The sequence below is a fragment of the Ziziphus jujuba genome, chromosome 7 (assembly GCF_031755915.1).
Source record: "Ziziphus jujuba cultivar Dongzao chromosome 7, ASM3175591v1".
In the NCBI taxonomy this organism is placed as follows: Eukaryota; Viridiplantae; Streptophyta; class Magnoliopsida; order Rosales; family Rhamnaceae; genus Ziziphus; species Ziziphus jujuba.
The window spans coordinates 14736609-14755603 of record NC_083385.1 but is presented as its reverse complement, the minus strand read 5'-3'; the positions used below and the strand labels follow the sequence as shown (position 1 = coordinate 14755603).

Genomic DNA, 18995 nt, shown 5'->3' with positions numbered 1-18995 from the left:
TGAAATTTATATATTAAATAAGAATATAAATATTGATTATTAAAAATTTTATTTTTAAAATTTTGATATAAAAAAATAAAACCAAATAATGCAAATCATTGATAAATTATATGACTCATTTATTTATTTATTTATTATTATTATTATTTTTTTTTTTTTTTTCTGTTCGGGTCAAAGCTTTCAGGGTATGGGGAATTATATATTAAGTTTGTCTGATTGATAATTCGGTGCAAAAGACATGAATTTGCCTTGAGAGTGAGAGAGAGAAAGAAGAAAAAAGCAGATTCCATTTCAATCTCAATCTAGCTCTATATCGGCACTTATTCAGAGAAACACACACTACATTGCATCCTATAATGCATTAAATCATAAAAAATATGGGCCATTTCGGTATGTGTTTATTATATATTTGTGTTCCTTCAATTACTATAGGCTTATCGTAGCTTCAAGTTATTCAAGCCCTTCTCTATGTTCCCCCGTTTCCAAACTTTCTTAACAAAAAGAAAACTTGGCTACATAGACAGAGAGATATGGAGCTTTCTCAGCATGGTTTTCTGGAGGAACTACTGGCTCCGAGAAGAGAAACGTCTAACTGGAGCTCTTACTCAACTGGGGTTAGTGACCAGTTCTTTTCCCATGGTTGGAACTTCGATTCTTTTGAAGAAAACCCAGTTCTGGGTACCTCAAATCCACCATTTGGAGGGTTCTCTGCTCACAATGAACCCAATTTTGAATGCCCTTTTGGTGATCAAGTTTACCCTTTTGTTGGTGTTGGTGCTCTTTCAGTGCCAGAGATTGACTCCTCCCCATATGCCAAGAATGATTCCTCATTCCCATCCCAGGAAGATTACCCATCAATGGTGGAAGAGGAAGATTTTGGGTTTCTTGGAAGTGAAAACCACAGCTGTTTGGAAGAAAGCAAGAACAGCATCTGCAAAGTCCTGGTTGACGTGGAACAACAACAAAATGGAGAAATCAATCCTGGTTTCAAAATGGGTATTTGTGGTGAGAAAAAAAGCAAGCCTAAGAAGTTAGAAGGACAGCCTTCAAAGAACCTAATGGCAGAGAGAAGAAGAAGAAAGCGCTTAAATGACAGACTTTCCATGCTCAGATCAATAGTGCCCAAAATAAGCAAGGTAATCTTCTAATAAAGCTTTCCATTTGCTTTGGTATTTTATAAGATTGGCCAACCCATTTAGAAGCTTAAGTTTTTTTTTTGGGTCTTCTTTCTCTGTAGTATTAATAAAATTTACAGAACAATATGGGTATTTTGTAAACAGATGGACAGAACATCTATTCTTGGAGACACAATAGATTATATGAAAGAGCTTCTTGAAAGAATCAATAAGTTGCAAGAAGAAGGAATGGAAGAGAGTACAAATCAAATTAACTTACTGAGTATATCCAAGGATCTAAAACCAAATGAAGTATTGGTCAGAAATTCTCCAAAGGTATAGTCTTTACCAACCCCTGTCAATGATGAAGATTACCCATCAAAATCTTCACCAAATTTCTTATTTTTTTGTTTCCTTTTTTCCCACAAATTATGTGTTTCCAGTTTGATGTGGAGAGGAGAGACATGGATACCAGAATTGATATATGCTGTGCAGCCAAGCCAGGATTGTTGGTATCAACAGTGAACACACTTGAAGCTTTAGGACTTGAGATCCAACAGTGTGTTATAAGCTGCTTTAATGATTTCTCATTGCAAGCTTCGTGTTCCGAGGTTTGTTTGTACTTTCACTGTGGCTTTGCTTGATTTGCTTTGCATAACTTATTATAATCATTTTTTTCTTCTTCTTCTTCTTCTTTCTTATAAATTTAATATAATGTTCCTGTTTCTGGTGTTCAGGGTGCTGAGCAGAGCACTTTGATCAGTTCTGAAGAGATAAAAGAAGCATTATTCAGAAATGCAGGGTATGGAGGAAGATGTTTGTAGAAGAACTATCAATTGATGGTAATAAATCTATTTTTAACACTGTTTTTGAGGATGTGAGAAAGTTGTATTAATAATGTATTTTCAATAAGTATTGTGCATTTTGATTAGATCCATCCCAATAGCTTACCATTTGTAACCTACTCAGATTGGAGAATCTTTTAACAAGAAAGGGATCATAATTTGTTTTCAGAAACATCTAACCCATATTTGAAGAATATTTAAATAAGAAATAGAGACTATTTTCCTTCCTTTTTTTTTTTTTTATTCGAATATTATATGGAATTAGAATGTTTTGGGAATGTATATATGTGCAGGACTTGGCGAATCGTCAAATTTCTTTCTTTTTCTTTTATTTATTTATTTTTTTTTTCATTTGTGCATAGAGAAATAATTATTGGTATTCTTGTTACTATTTTGAATCACATCCAAAAACCAATAATTTGAATGGAGGAAGAGAATCCTGCTGAATCATATAAAAATGTCTGAAACACCAATAATAAACTAAAAACATATATATAGCAACAAGAATAATCTAATCATGTTGGAGGACAAGCTGCATATTGATTAGACATATCTTCCTAATCACAGGATACCATCAAATATTCTTTTTCTCTTCAGACAAACAGCCTCTTCAAGCCCACAATTATTCTGTAACAGTTTTTACTATTTTGTTTAATTTATCCTTAAAAAGCAGAAAAAAAAAAACTTGCACATGTTTGTTTTCACACTTAGGGCCTGTTTGGTGAATGATTCTTCAAGAAAACCTTCTTACTCTAAGGAGTGATTCTCCTATTTTTTGCTTCTTTCGGAATCAATAAATAGGTGATTTCTTTAAAAGAAGCTTATTAAAAATCACTTTTAATTTTTATTATTATTATTATTTTTTTGTCGAATATTATAGAAAGTGCTTTTAGCCCATTTGCTGAGCTTTTAGGGCTTTAGGATTCAATCCCAAAATCTATGTTACAATTTAGAATGCTTAATAAACATCTTAATCTACAGCGCAACAAGCAATGTTTAATTGGAAGTTACAAAATTAATTTAAACTTCAAGAAAAGGATGTTATTTTTAGTTAAATGAAGCAAATTTTCATTGACGTCTCTGTCTCTTGCGAGAGCAACAGCTTACAAAGAGTTTTGAGGCAAAGAAATAGAAAGCAACATGGAAGAACTAAAACCTTATCAAATCTTTTGATAAAAAAGAAATCATTCAGCAGTAATAATTTTGCAGGATACATGGGGTAACAAAGAACAAAAATTATAATTATGGAACAGATTTATGTATATCTGTTTTCCAATAAAGTTTTGGATGATTGTAATAATTGTTAACCTGCAGAGAGAGAAAGTGCTTTTTTCTCACAGTAAAAGTTCACAACACAAGATGTGTTACGTGAAGGACCATGGAATTACTGTGGCAGCCCTCAAGGCTCCAAAGAAAACAATGAAAATGCACTAGGCCCAAGGTTTTGCTTGACTTATCCTCCTATGTTTGGCTTCTTTTGTGAGAAGCATTGTTTGACAAAGACACCAAACATCCAAAAATAGACAAATTAATTCACAAAAAAAATGTTTAAAAATCATGGGAGAAAATCATCTGCCAAGATTGAGTAGAGAGCCATCACCATCATTACCGCTGTGGTCAAGTGAGAGCTTACTATTAAAAAAACAGTAATTAGGCTTTACACCTAACTCTCACATTACAGCTTAAACTAATAGTTTTTCCTAGATCCAAAGTTAGCAGCTAGACTTTTGCCTCTTCTATCAGTATTGATAAAGAAAAAGGTAACTCTGAAAATTATTTTGATACATTTAAGCTGAAAAAATGAAAAGAAATTCTAAATTTCATCTTCAGCATCGTCATTATCGCTATTTGAAACTTCATCGTCCAAATCTGAAGAGACACTCATGGCAATTGCCTGTATATTTTGAAGTTTATCTATAGCTTCCCTTGCATCAGAAACCAGGGCAATTTTTGCTGCTCTTATGACATCCACTTTCTCAACAAGGCATGCTTTTCCATCTTTCATAGAAGTGGATTTTCTGGACCGTTGAGACGATGCTACTCTCTTAGCTTCCCTGCTATGTAATTGATCAATGTACTTCTCATGTAACACCCTGTTTTTGACCTGCTTCAGTACTGGGGGACTAAAAAGAGCTGTTCCACGTGAATCGCTAAACCTTGAGAGCGGCTTCTTATGTCCTGAAGAAGATGTCTCATTGCACTTGTGAAACAATTGCTTCTTTTCTTGTAAATTCTCTGGGGTAGAAAGTATGGCACTAGGCTGAAAATGTTTAGTAGATATATCCAAGTTGGGTTCAAGTACTGAAAACAAATCCACCTCATGATCTTGGTTCATGCAGTAATTCTTCTGTAACAATTGCCGCACATTTTTATGCGCAAGATGACTCTTTCGTCTACCGTGACTTGGCCTCTTAACTTTCACAGTGGTGGGCTTAAGTAGTTTACTAGCTGATAGCCGAAATTGTCGAAGAGGAGATGAATTTGTTCTCGTCTTTGCCCTTGAAAGAGGCCTTGGTTGAGGTGGGGTTACATGGCTAGAATGGATTTTATTAAAGCAATCCTGTGCTGATTTTCCAGGCACCTGCATCAGAGTTTTGTACATATACATCAGTTGAGGAAAATATGATTATGGAAAAGTCTCCTTCATACAAAAAACATATGCATGTAAAGGGGTCAGATTCAAACTTATAATATCAACAATCCCAAATCTAAATGTATTTATTAAGAACAAAGCATGAATTTATTGTTGAAATGTTCCGAGGTAGCTTGGATTTCCAAATTAGAAACACTTTCAAATGTTCCAGATAAAAAAGGGTATAAAATCATAATGGCCAGGATTGGACACTGCAACTGGAAGGTGCAAAAGGACCACCACCCAGACCTGCATCCATGGATAGAAGAATCATAGGCCTCCTTAATCACAATTAAAACAACTCCCTCAACAAGCAAAAGCAGCTACAATGCAACTTCAGGCTGGCTGCTACTTCATCTTCAAGACTATATAGTAACAATTTTGCACATAAATTTCTCAGTTGTGCTAATTTATAACATGCAACCAACTTTGTCACTCATTGGGGTGAACACGAACCTATCTTTTACAAGTCTAACTTTCTGCCTATGACTAATACTAGATTTAGTTACATTTACAGGAAAAAAGACAATTCTACAGAAACAAAAAGAAAGAATGCCTTGGAGTATTCCTAGTTCCACTAGAACAACAACATGGGGAAACTTCATTTTTAGCAGTCGTTATCTCTTTCAACATTATAATTAGCATCAGCTAATAATGTGGAAATAGATTTTCAGACATATATTGGGGCATCAAAAATATCAGAAAAAATACCATTTTCGAAACTTTCTTCCAGAAATGCGGCGTTGGCTTTGCAGCCAAATAAGCATTCTGTAATGCCAATTCTTGCTGCTTTGTCCATCCATGAACAGTCCCATTATCTTGCTGCTTATCTAGCTTTCTCTTCCTGCTAACCCCAATTTCTCTACATCTATCATCTAATTCTAGAGTTTTCCGCTTTCTGCCTCTGGTACTAACTGCTTTAGCCCCAAAAGAACTCTCCCTCGTTGCCTTTTCACATTTTGTCACAAATTTTTCACATGAATCCACACCCACTCCAGCTTCATCAATCTCTGATGACTCCACCTTATTCTTGGAACCATTTGAAATGCCTTTGGGGCTTTTAATCTTCTTCTTGGTATCTTCAGCATTGTTTTCCTTCTTCGGAAATCTCGTAGACTGTCTAAGGCTTCCAATTCCATCCACGCCATTACACAATCTTGGAGATTTCGTTGAATCGCAACTTTTGGCCCTGTTAGTCTTCTCCTTGGAATCGTCAACATTGTTTTCCTTCTTGGAAAATCTCGGGGACCGTCTAAGGCTTCGATTTCCATCCACCCCATCAGACAATCTTGCAGATTTCGTCGATCCCCAACTTAAATGCGCAAAACTTCCCGACCTATTATCAGAATCACCCGATTTCTTCCAAATTTTCTCTGGGCAATCCTTATATTTATAAACCAGGGCGTTACTTTTGTCAGAAATCCTCGAAGACCGTCTGAGAGACTGAACCCCGTCGACCCCATTTTTCGATACGGTTGATTTTTTCATAAAAGAACCTGTATTTCCAGAATTTCTGGAACCGTCATTGGATTTACTTGATTTTCTTGAAACATTTTCCAAAAAACCTTTGTTGGATTTCTTCGGAGTGGTTTTTGCGGAGCTGAGGGAAAGATTTGAAGAGCTTACCGGATTCTTTCTGGAGTTGAACTTGGAAGAATTGGGGGTATCGGATTCTGCGGAGCTCTTATTCCGATTGGCAAGCCTGGAAGATTTTCTGAGAGGCGTAGTTTCCCCTTTATCTGAAATGATTTTCTGTCGGACAAATCTTGGAGACCTTCGGAGAATTGTAGGACGTACTGTATTGACGACGGAGTCTCTATTGGGCATTTTGTCGAACAGATGGTGGTCTTTCTTCAATTCTTGTCGGAGCTTATGAGAGGGAAAATTCATATAATTCAAATTTTAAATTGCGAAAGTGGGCTTTCGAAGGACCCAAAATTATTCGCACAACTTAACCACATGTTTGATGGACTCCGTGGGCTTTTTAGTTATGGGCTCGTTATAACGATTAACAATCCATGATTATTGAAAAACACAAAAAAATAAAATAAAATAAAATAAATAAGTCCAAATAATTTGAAATAAGAAATAAAATATTATTAGGAACTTTTGTACTTTGAAACTATTTTTTATTCTGAAAATTTGAGGATGTATAAACTTCTTTTGTTAATTATTTTTTTATTTTTTAGTGGTAGAAGGTGAAGTCCCTACGTTCAACCTTATCAGGAGGGTCAGAAAGTTCCATTCATAAGATTAACGCCAAAAAACCATCTTTAATTAACATGTGCATTTATTTTAATATTTATAACTATACTTAATTAAAAAAAAAAAAGCAAGAAAAATGAAATCATTATATAACATTACAAGGACTGGAAGTCCAAAAAAGTTAACTATTAAACAATTAAAAATTACAGAAAAAATTCAGAAACAAGTCAAATATGAGGTCCTTATTCACAAGAAAAAATGAAGTCAGATATAAGGTCCTTGGAATAAACAAAAACTAAACCAAAAAGAAAATACTGCTCTTAGAGAGCTGACAAACAAAGGTCTATTGGGGATCGCCATCTCCAACTTACATAAACAATTTATATTCATACTCTCTTATCCAGGTACAATATGAAACAGGAGGTGCCAAAAGAAGTTCCCAGAAAAAAGCACATAGAATCCACAGTTTTTAAATTTCTAAGTATTAGAATCTTCATGAGAGGCAGAGACAAAAGAAATATATAACCTGCCCAATAAAATAAAAGAAAGTAAAAGATAGTAAAAGGAGTTTGGGAAAAGCATCTCTCCCACGCAACTCGACAAAACTCACATTAAAATATTCATGTGAAAACAGATTACACGTAATGACCTAATTAATTAATTTTATGATTTGCTTGGCATCCCAATCTCACATCCTCAATTTTGAAATCCTATATATATAATTAACCTTATAAAAGATTAATAATTTATGATATCCCTTTTGCATATTTGGGAAAAGCATACTGGTTGATTCCAAAAACAAGTACATCTTTTAGTTAATAGTTGTTTATCTAATCCACCGTGTGCCATTAGGAAGGAAAAAAAAAAAAAAAAAAGGGGGCAAGGCAAGAAGGGAGAATAATGAATGAACCAAAAATGTTCACTGATCACTCTCCATATTCCTTTTATATGATTTATAAGTTATACCTAACTTTTTTATTTTTGCAATGAAATCCACTAAAACTACAAATCATAGAACAAAGTACTTGGATGGATTTGTTGTGTTTGAAGTACCCCACTAAATCAACATCATCAGCTATTTGATCTATCTGCCTTGAGGAGGCAAAGACCTACTTTCTTTTTATCTCGTGTGCTATCTGTTCCTTTTTCTTATATGCTCCTTATTCGCTTTTTGTTTTGGCTTTGATTTTGCTTAATCCAGTTATGATGCTTCAAGATAATATCACCATTACTTATAGTAAAAATGACTGTGATAGAATATGCAGCTTCACTAGTATATTTAACCCTTTTTATGATAATTGAAAAAATAAATAAAAATAAACCCAAAAAGAAAAAAAAAAAAAATCCTTGCGCATGTATATTATGCGTTTAACTTCTTTGTACTAATTGTGCTCTTCTTCTTTGTCAAGTGAAGAACAAGTTAAAACATAATAGTTTGTTTTTGAGATTACAATTTGGGTTTTGATTCTTTTCACTTTAAAAATAATTTCATCATTGAAAAGTCTTAAGAACTACCTGGAAAATATTTACAATTCGACCAATCTATTATCTAAGTGTAAATTACACTGCTCTTTCTTGTAACCACGAATTAATGGTCAATCAGAAAAAGAAAAATTTGTTTTTCCATGGTGTTTGAAGATTTCAAAATTCTTGTTTCACACAGAAACCATCAAGATCTTCAAAAAATATTAAAGCTCTTCTCTCTCTCTCTCTCTCTCTCTCTCTCTCTTGCGTAAATTATGGTTTGCCCCCACCATTATTAAAGCAAGTTTATAGAAAAATTAGGACAGTTAGATTAAACATTTGATTAAGACAATAAAACACATCTTTGGAGATGGGTTTACTATAAGAACAAAATTGCATGTTACATCATCATTCACTGTGGGGATAAGACCCACTAAGAACCCACCAGACATTGTCCATGAAAGGGTGTGTCCCCATGTGCTTTTGATGCAAAACATTGGGTCCCAATTTAGATGGCCCCGCTGCTTATCATCCGTACTTTTCACATGATTTTCTTCTTTGAATATAACTCAAAAACAAAGATGGGTTCAGTCTGGCTGATTTAAGGACGGTCAGCTTCTTCTTCATTGTGTAGGTGGTTGTATGCAAATGGACAAATTTTCTAATCAGATTCATCTGGAAAACTACGGTTTGGTAGGTGGGTTTATTGCAGGGTTTAAGCAATAATTTTGAGTTTTTCTTTCTGGCTAATTTTCGTTTTTAGATAAAGTTACTTTGGATGATTGTGTTCAAAAGCAGTGATATACATGTATATATATATATATATATATAAATTGGGAATAACTAATTATTACCCTTTTATATAGGACCGCTAAACTAATCAGGTAGATAAAAGTAATTCAAATGGTTATTTGTATTTTGGAATAAAAACAATTTTTCTTTGAGTATTATGAGGGAAAAGCCTATTCTAAAAAGAAATTAATATCATTACGTTTTCATAAAAGTTCTCCCCATTAATCATTTAGCTGGCTCAATCATAGTTAAAAACCCCTTTTTCTTTTTCTTTTTCTTTTACCAATGTTATAATATATATTCTATGTTCATCTTGTCTACAATAAATGGCTTCAAGATTGAAAAATTATTGCATTTTCAGAATTTCTTTGTGATCCCCTCTAGTCGAATCATTTTACACCAATCATTTTGTTCATGGATGCAGGCTAAATCACTTTGATATATATCGTTTGATTTGTATAAGTTTGTACTTTGTCCGAAATTCTTACGTAACAAGTAAAAACTCACTGGACGAAAAATCTACAGCATATATAAAGAAATTTCCATTGCTTTGCATAACAAAACTTCGACATAAATAAGAGTTAGATAGATGCAAAGATCATCATATGCAAAAGAGTAGTTAAGACAATAAACCATTCTGTATAATAAGGAAATAGATTGATAAAGCTCAAAAAGCGTTTTTTTTTTTTTTTTTGGCTTAAAAGTGGAGACATATCTCGATATGATTGTTAACCTTCGAAATATCTTCTAGTTTTCAATGAGGTACGTAATAATGTTACAAATTATGTGGATAACATTTTCAATTAAAAATTTAAAACTAAAAATTAAATCACGAATATGATAAATTTTAGCATAATCTTTAATGTGTCACCATTAATAATTTTTAAACATCTAATTTAATATATAAATATATAGAATTTTTTTATAATAAAGTCCGACTTAATCAAAATGATACAATCTAAAAATATATCATAAATTGTAGCCATTAGATTCAAAATCACATACACTGACAGCTCATATTTAAAGTTCCTTCACTTGAGAAAAATTGTCAAAATTCCCTCTTCGTTCGAGCGGCCTACTTGACCATTTCAAAACTCCCAAATTCAGAAACCTCGCCGGCCAAGTCTTCGACCCATTTCCTACCATCCACATTAATACCGGAATTTGCACCACAGTTTATCAAGTGACCCTTGTAATTACAACAAAGATACAAAACTTGACTACCCCAGTGACTGATGCAGTAGTGATGGGTGAAAAAAAATAGCAGTCAAGTACCTGATGGAGAAAGGAAGAGTTTGTCTCGTTCTGTTCATGTAAAAGTTGAACAATGCAAAAATGGTGGACGTTAAGGTGAAGGCATCATTGGTGCCTTGGCAATTGAATGTGAAGCTGTATTCTCTACAGCTGCAGCAACTTGAAGAATTTCTAATTCTTCATAAACAAAAGAAGTCACAGCAAAAACAGTAGGCTTTCCTTCAGTGAGGGTCCTTGTCTGATAATTGAGAGAGTAGGTGAGATTTGAGGGAAAAGTTTACATATAAACAGAGCAAGGAATCATTTTATTAAATAATAAAAATATAAAAATAAGAAACAAAATAAAAAACGATGGTTTTCTGAAAAAACAGTCCTCAAAAAAGAGAAAAATCAATACTTTTATAGAAAACTATTGGCTATTATATAGGTTTTTAACGATGTATCTTTTAGAAGAATATCACTAAAAATATTTATAATAATCAATACTTTTCTATAAAAACATCGGATTTTCTTTTTTTACAAGGATTTTTCAAAAAATCGTCTCCTTTTTCCTTTTTTTTATTTTTTATTTTATTTTATTTTTTCCTTCAGTATGTTTCTTCTCTTTATTTAATTAAAAAGATGATGAAAGTGATGAACCAAAGAACTCCAGTCAAAGTTCTTGCATTTTCAGATAAATTTGTGATCATGCCATCAAATATTCCGCTGGCACAAGGCTGTGGATGCCTAAGTTCGTTCCTCACAATTGCATTGTTGAGATCATTGGTGTCACTAGTGGTTGAGGAATCGTGTATAGTTCTACCACATTCTGGACCCATAGAACCTGTACGTAAAAAATGGTTTAGTAGATTAAATCCTACATGTCCACCATTTTCGCATTGTTCATCTTTTACATGAACAGAACGAGATAAACTCTTCCTTTCTCCATCAGGTACTTGATTGCTGCCTTTTTCACCCATCACTGCTGCATCAGTGACGGGGGTAGTCAAGTTTGTATCTTTATTGTAATTACAAGGGCTCATTTGTAAACTGTGGTGCAAGTTTCAGTGTTAATGTGGATGGTAGGAAATGGGTAAGAGACCTGGCCGGCGAGGCCATTGGATTTGGGAGTTTTGAAATGGTCAAGTAGGCCGCTGAAACAGTGTTGCGAGTGGGAGCCGTGATGGGAAGGGAATTATGACAATTTTTCTCACGTGAAAGCGACTTTAAATCTGAACCGTCTTTGTATATGATTTTAAATCTAATAGCTACAATTTTTGACATGTTTTTAGATCGTACATATAGTCTATGATGTGAATATCCACAAATTTTTATATTTCAACATTAACAATAATTTTCGAAAAACCATCCACATCTTAAAATTTTATTATATATATATATATATATATATTCTACAATCTTATATGAGCTTAGAAATGGCAAACACCCACCTTATAGTGGCCTACTATAGCCAAACTGCGTATATAATATGCATATTTTTATATTTATATTGGCACCTAGTTAGCACTAATATGTGAAGTGGGCTTCGACGTGTATGTGTGTGAAGAAGTGTAGGCACAGTGGATGTCATTTGGTCCCTTGAAAAAAAAAAAAAAAGGGGGGGGAGTCCCCACTTGTAGTGAAGCATAGTCAAAATCACAGTGTTTGGTGATTGGAAAAGTGAAAATGTACTCTGGCCACAAAAAATCATCACGGAGGAGTACAAGCTGCTAGTCCTAAATATTAAGAGAGAGTGATCATATTATATTGGCGTTTTTTTTTCATAAATAATTAATTATATTGGGGGTTTGGATCTAAAGCACCCACTGTAAGGACGTCACTAAACAGTGAAAAATTAGGACATCCATGGTTTGCTTTCTATAAAGTGGTTGAAGGATGTATATATAATATATAGTCTTTGTCAGCCATCATATTCTCTTCTACCACTTTTTTCATGACGTCAATTTAAATTAGGTACCTTGAAATTTCCCAAAGGTTCCACCTTGTCATATCACTGCCTCCTCCATATTCCTTTTATTTATGGTTTAAATCACAAATCAATTTTAGGATTATTTATCCAAATTAAATTAATTTTCGGATTGGTATGCTAAAAGATCTGGCTTTGAAATACTGTTTTTTGTTTTGGCTATTGATTCTCAAAAATATCTTCTAAAAGTATTCCAATAGTTCTCTATAAGAGTTTCTAAATCTGTAAAAATAAAAAATAAATAAAATAAAATAATATAGTGTAGCTTCTCAATAAATTAAATGATAATGTATGAACGACATCTAAAATAATTTTAAGTGATAATATATATATATATATATATATATGTGTGTGTTAAAGAAGTAATATTAAATAACCATTTGAATGCGTCACTTTTTTTTAAAGAAAAAAATACATGAAAAAGTTATTGAAATATCAATGTCAATCATAAGTTGTTTGCAATATTCCTAAACCACATATTTACCGAAAAAGTGTTCCTAAACCACATGTTATATCTAACAATTTACCTGAAATGAAGATAAATAAAACAAAATAAAAAAACTATTGTTTCTGATCCTGTTTTTAGTCTCTTGAAAAGTCTCTTACACATCAAATAAACTAATAAACAAAACCAAACAAAATCTATGTCAATCTGCAAAATTTTGATCCTCTGTTCCGTATGAATTTTAAGATTGAAAACAAAGAGCATTTGGTAAGCATATGGCCATCGGCAATAAAATATTTTTGAGTGTGAAATTTGAGAGAGAAGATTACGTAACCGCCCTATCCACATGTTTGTTCATGTGGGCATGCGTTTTAATCCATACTTCGGCTAGTTGGTGTAACTACTCTATGATTTGTTTTGTTTCTCTTTCTTTTTCTTTTTTTTTTCATTTTTATTTTATTTTATTTTATTTTTTTGGGCTAGCCAACATGCCCTATGATGAAAAAGGGAACACCTTTCGGCTAAAAACTCACTCTTAAAGCAAATAGCATACTATCCATTTGGAATGGTCCAATTGATAATAATCAATCTTGTATTCAAAACAAATCTCCTTCTCAATTTATCACATTTAAGAACAAAATAATAATAATAAAGTTACAAGAAAACAAACTTTTTATTAAAAATAAAAAGAAAAAAAAATGGAGTGGAACTTGAAAATATTATCTTAAAGAACAATTATCTTTTGCATATTCTAATCTTTATTTAAGATGAAATTTATATTAATAATAGTGTGTTTCTCGATAAAGGGTTTCACCAACCAACACAAATTTAATAAATATTCCACATATTTATTAACCATCATTAGCTTAAAGAAAATTTTAAAGAAAATTTTGCTTCACTCGGAATATTGAACATTGGTTTCATTAGCTTAAAGAAAATCATGCTCTGAATCTTAATTTGAAACAACAAAAGGAGAGAACTTTTTTATGGAAACTGTCTAAATCAACGGATTTTCTTTTGGTCGCTGTCAAAATTTGAAGATTGCCCATCTCAAATTAGATTAATCTAAAATAAAAAGGTAAATATTAAAGATTAAACTCTACTGTATATTTTAATCATCACACAAGATGAAAAGCAAAAGCAAAGCAAGAAAAGGAAACGAAGTTCGCCCTTTCAAACCTCTAAAGGACAAGATACGCAAACCAAGTCTGCAAACTACAATTTTACCCCCAAGAAAAAAATTAAAAAAAAAATCTGGAAACCTAAACATGCTCTGAACTCAAACAGAATATTCAGGCCAAGAAGATCGTATATGCCGTAGAATGCCCAGTATTTTCGATTTTATTCATACTATACCTGAAATGACGAAAACATGGGCAAATAATAATAATTTGGTACCTGCGGATTTGTCTCAGTATTAAAAAATTTCTTCAAGGGAAACAAAAAAAAAAAAAGAAGAATAAATAAAACCTTCTTGCACAAACGGCTTAACTTCTTGTAAATTATGGAGAGGTTAGGCATATAAAAAAGCCTATATACAAACGTACGGCCATATATAATTTTAGTAACCCAAATTCAACTATTCTCCCACTTATTTTCATTATCTGCATTTATTTTTTTATTACGCTTTTTTTTCTTTGTAATTATTCTTTGATTACTCTAATTTTGAGAGAATACCCACAAAGAATGTAAAGGAAATAGATACATGAAAGACAAACAAAAAATTCAATCCTTTTTATCATCAAGATAAAAGCGTAAGAAAAAAATTTAAAAAAAAATTGCAGAGTACTGAAAGAAACAGTAATTCCCACCAAAAAAAAAAAATTGGTTATAATAATTATTTGTTACAAATTTGGGTTGTATCTAACACAGTAAAAATGTTGGTAACCAAAAAAAAAAAAAAAAAAAAAAAAGACAGATCTAATGGGTACAAGTGGGCTGAACTGAAATTGAATGGAATTCACAATATGAGAGGTTTTTTTTTTTTTTTTTTTTTTTTTTTTTTTGGGGACACAATTTTAGATATTTATGTACACCAAAATGACCGTCTTCTTGCTCAATACAGAGGCACTGCCATTCGAGGCGGCTTAGGAGGAGGTTCTGCCACTTTAATCTCAATTTTCTCTTCCCTCGGAGGTTCACATGGACATGGCAATGCAATAAACTTTGGAACTTTATCTCCAGGCATTAACACAGGCAAGCTTTGCCTTTCATTTTGCTTCAAATCCTGAAAATGAGGAGGAAAAAAAAAAACAGAGGAAAGAATTTAGGGAAAAAAAAAATTATATGGGTTTGAAGAAACAGAGTATATCAGAGCAAAAAAAAACAGAGTACATGAAAAAAAAAAAAAATTACCATAAAAGAAGGCTTAGATTTGGAGGGTGATTGTTGTTCAATATCAGCCTCAGGATGAGGTTCATCAGAGAAAGATCTACGGAGAGATTTGAGCTTGTCCCAGTGGTAGCAACAGGAAAAGATACCACTCAAGCTGAAAATGATGATCAAGAGGAGTGCTGTACCAAGAGGGAAACCCAAGGACGGCCGAGATGCGTCCCCGTGTGGTGGTGAAATATCTGGACTCTCCATTGCTTCTTCTTCTTCTTCTCCTGCTTGAATCCCTCCCTTCTTCTCTCATGTGTTTTTGGGGAGACAAAAATGGAAATGGAAAATGCCAAAAAAAAAAAAGAAGAAATACAGAAAAGAGAATGGAGAGAGAGAGAGAGATTTTGATTTGTGAGTGGGTTTAGAGGCAGCTTGATGAGGGAGATGAAGATTGGAATTTATAAAAAATTGAGGAGGGACGGCTGTGTACGTGTAAAGGTACACATCATGTCCGGGTCATAGTACGGAATCAATGTGGGGTCTACTCTTTTTGCTTGCTTGGTGGTGCTAAGCATGTATGGAAGCTCTGCTTTTTTTCGTGCGAATAAAGAAAAAGAAAAGAAAAAAAAAAAAAAAGAATTTGGCCTGGTTTTTCTTCTAAAGTGTGAACCCAAATGACAAAAAGGAAAGACGTTTCTCGTTCTGAATGATAAAGCAATTCATATAAATAAATCCCTATATAGTCTAAATTGGTATCTTCTTTAATGCAAGGTTTATATGACAATGACTTTCAATGATAATTTGAAATCCGGATTTGATTTTTTTAAAAAAAATTCTAAATATTTTAACAATCAAAAATTATATTTATCTTTACAATTGATGAAATGAAAAAATAGTGTGGTTGAAAATGAAAAAAAAAAAATTTGATAGTGAAAACAAAATTCCATCAAGAAATGTATTTGGGGAATAAGAAAATGCGTAAAAGCTGACACCAAGAGAAGGCAACCTTATTTTTTGGCATAATTTGCTCTGCTTTTTTTTCTGTTGAAAACATGTTATCAGCCTTACTGATGTCCCCTTGTGATGCAATATGGTTTATCTGCATTTTGCAGACGACCTACCCTACATATTGGATGGGACTCCATCTTTTTGCAAGTGACAATGTGGCTATACTTATCACATCAGCTTTCATGAGCATTCCTTTTTCCATTTCCTTTTTTTATTGAAGTAAAAAAAAATTTCACTTTCCGTTTTGGTTTTTGCTTTAAAGTGGACTCTCTAAGCGTATGTGAGTTTCCTTATGCTGACGATATTAAATCTCAGTTTTGAGGGTTTGGTGGCGTGGTGAGCTTTCCAAGTACGAGTTGAGAATCATTTTTTCGTGCAAATATATATATATATATATATATATACTTCATCAATGTCTTTGGATAAACTAAAAGAAAAATTTTGTGGGTTTTTTTTGGTCTTGTTTATATAATGTAGCCCATATCCAAACGTAGCTAGACATGGCTCACAAAACTACAAATTTTAGCCCCCACAATTGGCCAAACTTCTTTTTGTTATTATTATTTTTATTTTTGATGGTAAATCTTCCAGCTTCATTAAATCTCAAATATACGTGTCCATATTGATGCAAAATTTTTCATGTTTATTAGCACGTTTTAAGAAGCTGCTGCCAATCAAAGAAGGCCCAATCTTGTTGCACCTTTCCTTTGACTTTGAATGTGTGTGCATGTGATTGGATCTGAATTGCTGTCGGTGTTTTTATTTCACATGGCATGGACGATACATACGCGAAGGTCTTGGACTTGGTTATTGTGGTGAGGAGGATATTGTATATGTTTTTAACTTGTTTTTGCTTTTTGCTGACTATGAAAATCATGGAAAACAGAAGAAAATCAATAACAGAAGCAGCAAGATTTGTGGGTTTGGTTTTCTATTTCTCTTTGATTTTCCCACTTAATGAGTGCTCCCCAAGATATGAATTTTGGTCCATGGAATTTTTTTTATTTAAAAAAAAAAGAAGAAGAAGAAGAAGAAAACATAATTCAAATGCATTAAAAGCGCACCGGCCACTGAAGTGTGGTTACAAGTCAAGAAAGAATGATTTTAGTTATATTGCCGTGTGCAAATCGAATTTTGTAACGTTGAATGAAAGACTTGTACACTTTGTCTTTTGATAAATAAGACTTTTTACACTTTGTCCGTGGACTTAAAAACCCCACATTACTAGTTAAGTAATACAACAACCAAAAAAGAAGCCTTCCTTATTATAGTTTCTTCACAATGTAGACTTTCTTCAGCTTCAACTTTGCTTCCCAAATGATTAAATTTGTTTACCGAGAATTATATATTGTTTTTATAATTTTAAGTGGCAAATCTGTGGGAGTGGGAGTAAAATACTCCCCCTTTGCAAATATTTGTAGGTCCATCACCTTAGATTTAGCTCTTTCCAATTGAAAAATACTTTTAATCACTTCTTTAAAAAAAAAAAAAAAAATGGATGGGGATTTGAATTCACAACTTCCACATGAGAAAACCGAGAGTACTTTATCACTAGATGGGATTTGATTAGATGTTTATTTATGGCCGAGAATTTGATTCAATCGAGTTAGAGTGCACCATACACTGAACATGGGAATTTACCCAAAAAAAAAAAACAAAACATTGGACTTGGTATGAATTCTTAATTCTTATGTTGGAATGTCAGATATCAAAATATATCCTATTGCTACCCTAGTTGGGTTGTTTTGTGTCCCAAATAGATATTACTATCTCACCTGTACAATAAGCTAGTCCTTTTGGTACGTACATTCATAGCACACCACCTCTTTTTTTTTTTTAAAACCAAATATGCATGTCATTTTCACATCTCTTTTAGACCTCCTGTGGTTTTATTCATCAAACCAGAGACCCAGTAAATCTGGTTTTTCTCAAAAGGATCACCTAACACTAACAAAGTGACCCTTTTTTGAAGATTATTGTGCCACCGCTGCAATTTCTTGGTAGCTTTCCAATCGATCTTATCCTCTGTAATTTTTTTTTTTTTTTTTTTTGAAAAAGAGAATTCCATTCCAATGGGACCATGGTTTGGCAAGACCACTTTGACAAATAAGAAGAAACAAATAAAAAAGTTAGAAATAAGTACCATCTTTTGTGATGGCTCCCAAATTTTGGCCTCTGCTAGGAGGCTAAAGCTGTTATTTTTATGTGTGTGAAATTTTGTGGGGTCTCCTTTTTTATTGCCGTTCCCAATTTGGACCATTTCTGATCTGTACCTCTTATCTAAAACCCATATGAAAGTTTAAACCTCATAGCTGGTCACAGTTGGCTAAAAAGGGAACCCTAAACTGCATTGATTATATCAGACTTATAGCTCATAATCATTATGGAAATGGAAGTGGGTGATGACTGGGGATTTTTAAAATTTCTAGAATATATACATTAGCCCATCGGAGTTGTTTTAACTGGGATCTGGATTTCTGTTCCTTTATTTTATTTTCTTTTATTTTTTATTTTTCTTTCCATTTCAATTCCATGAATGATCCATAGTAATACAATTCCATATCATCTAAAATATGTAGCCAAAAAAAATAAAAAAAAAATATATATATATATTAATATTAATACTAAATGAACAAAGCAATAAAGAATACCTATTTTTCAGATGAAGATGATGGGAAAAAAAAAAAAAAATCTATATGGGACAAGGGTAAAGCCATTATTTTATAGGTTGATAAATTTTAGTTGGCATCCCTCCACCGACAATAAAAATCAAAATCAAATATATTTCAATTATTACTGTTATTATTATTTTGAACAGATTAAAGCCTAGATAATCTTTAAAATGTTATGCTTCCTTTAGTTCAAATTTTCAACAATTAATGGGCTTCCTTTTTTGTATTTGACTATAGGCCCAAAATGTGGAATTGTATACCAGCCCAGTAATTTA

At 32.7% G+C, this 18995-nt stretch overlaps 3 protein-coding genes across 3 annotated transcripts; 1 reads left to right on the top strand and 2 right to left on the bottom strand.

Annotated features, from left to right (window-relative positions):
- Positions 1–205: 205 nt before the first annotated feature.
- On the top strand, positions 206–2188 carry LOC107425110 (transcription factor bHLH93). Its single transcript, XM_016035036.4, has 4 exons — positions 206–1136; positions 1281–1451; positions 1559–1726; positions 1853–2188. Exons 1-4 carry the CDS (start codon positions 531–533, stop codon positions 1937–1939), a joined length of 1032 nt encoding a protein of 343 aa, XP_015890522.3. The 5' UTR covers positions 206–530; the 3' UTR covers positions 1940–2188.
- Positions 2189–3288: 1100 nt separating this feature from the next.
- On the bottom strand, positions 3289–6523 carry LOC107425111 (uncharacterized). Its single transcript, XM_016035037.4, has 2 exons — positions 5304–6523; positions 3289–4541 (listed from the first exon to the last, which is right to left on the bottom strand). The coding sequence occupies exons 1-2, from the start codon at positions 6480–6482 to the stop codon at positions 3774–3776; spliced, it is 1947 nt and encodes a 648-aa protein (XP_015890523.3). The 5' UTR covers positions 6483–6523; the 3' UTR covers positions 3289–3773.
- A 7970-nt stretch (positions 6524–14493) lies between these two features.
- LOC107425109 (uncharacterized protein At5g65660) lies at positions 14494–15484 on the bottom strand. The gene is made up of 2 exons (XM_016035034.4): positions 15074–15484; positions 14494–14945 (listed from the first exon to the last, which is right to left on the bottom strand). The coding sequence occupies exons 1-2, from the start codon at positions 15302–15304 to the stop codon at positions 14775–14777; spliced, it is 402 nt and encodes a 133-aa protein (XP_015890520.3). The 5' UTR covers positions 15305–15484; the 3' UTR covers positions 14494–14774.
- Between the last annotated feature and the right edge of the window lie 3511 nt (positions 15485–18995).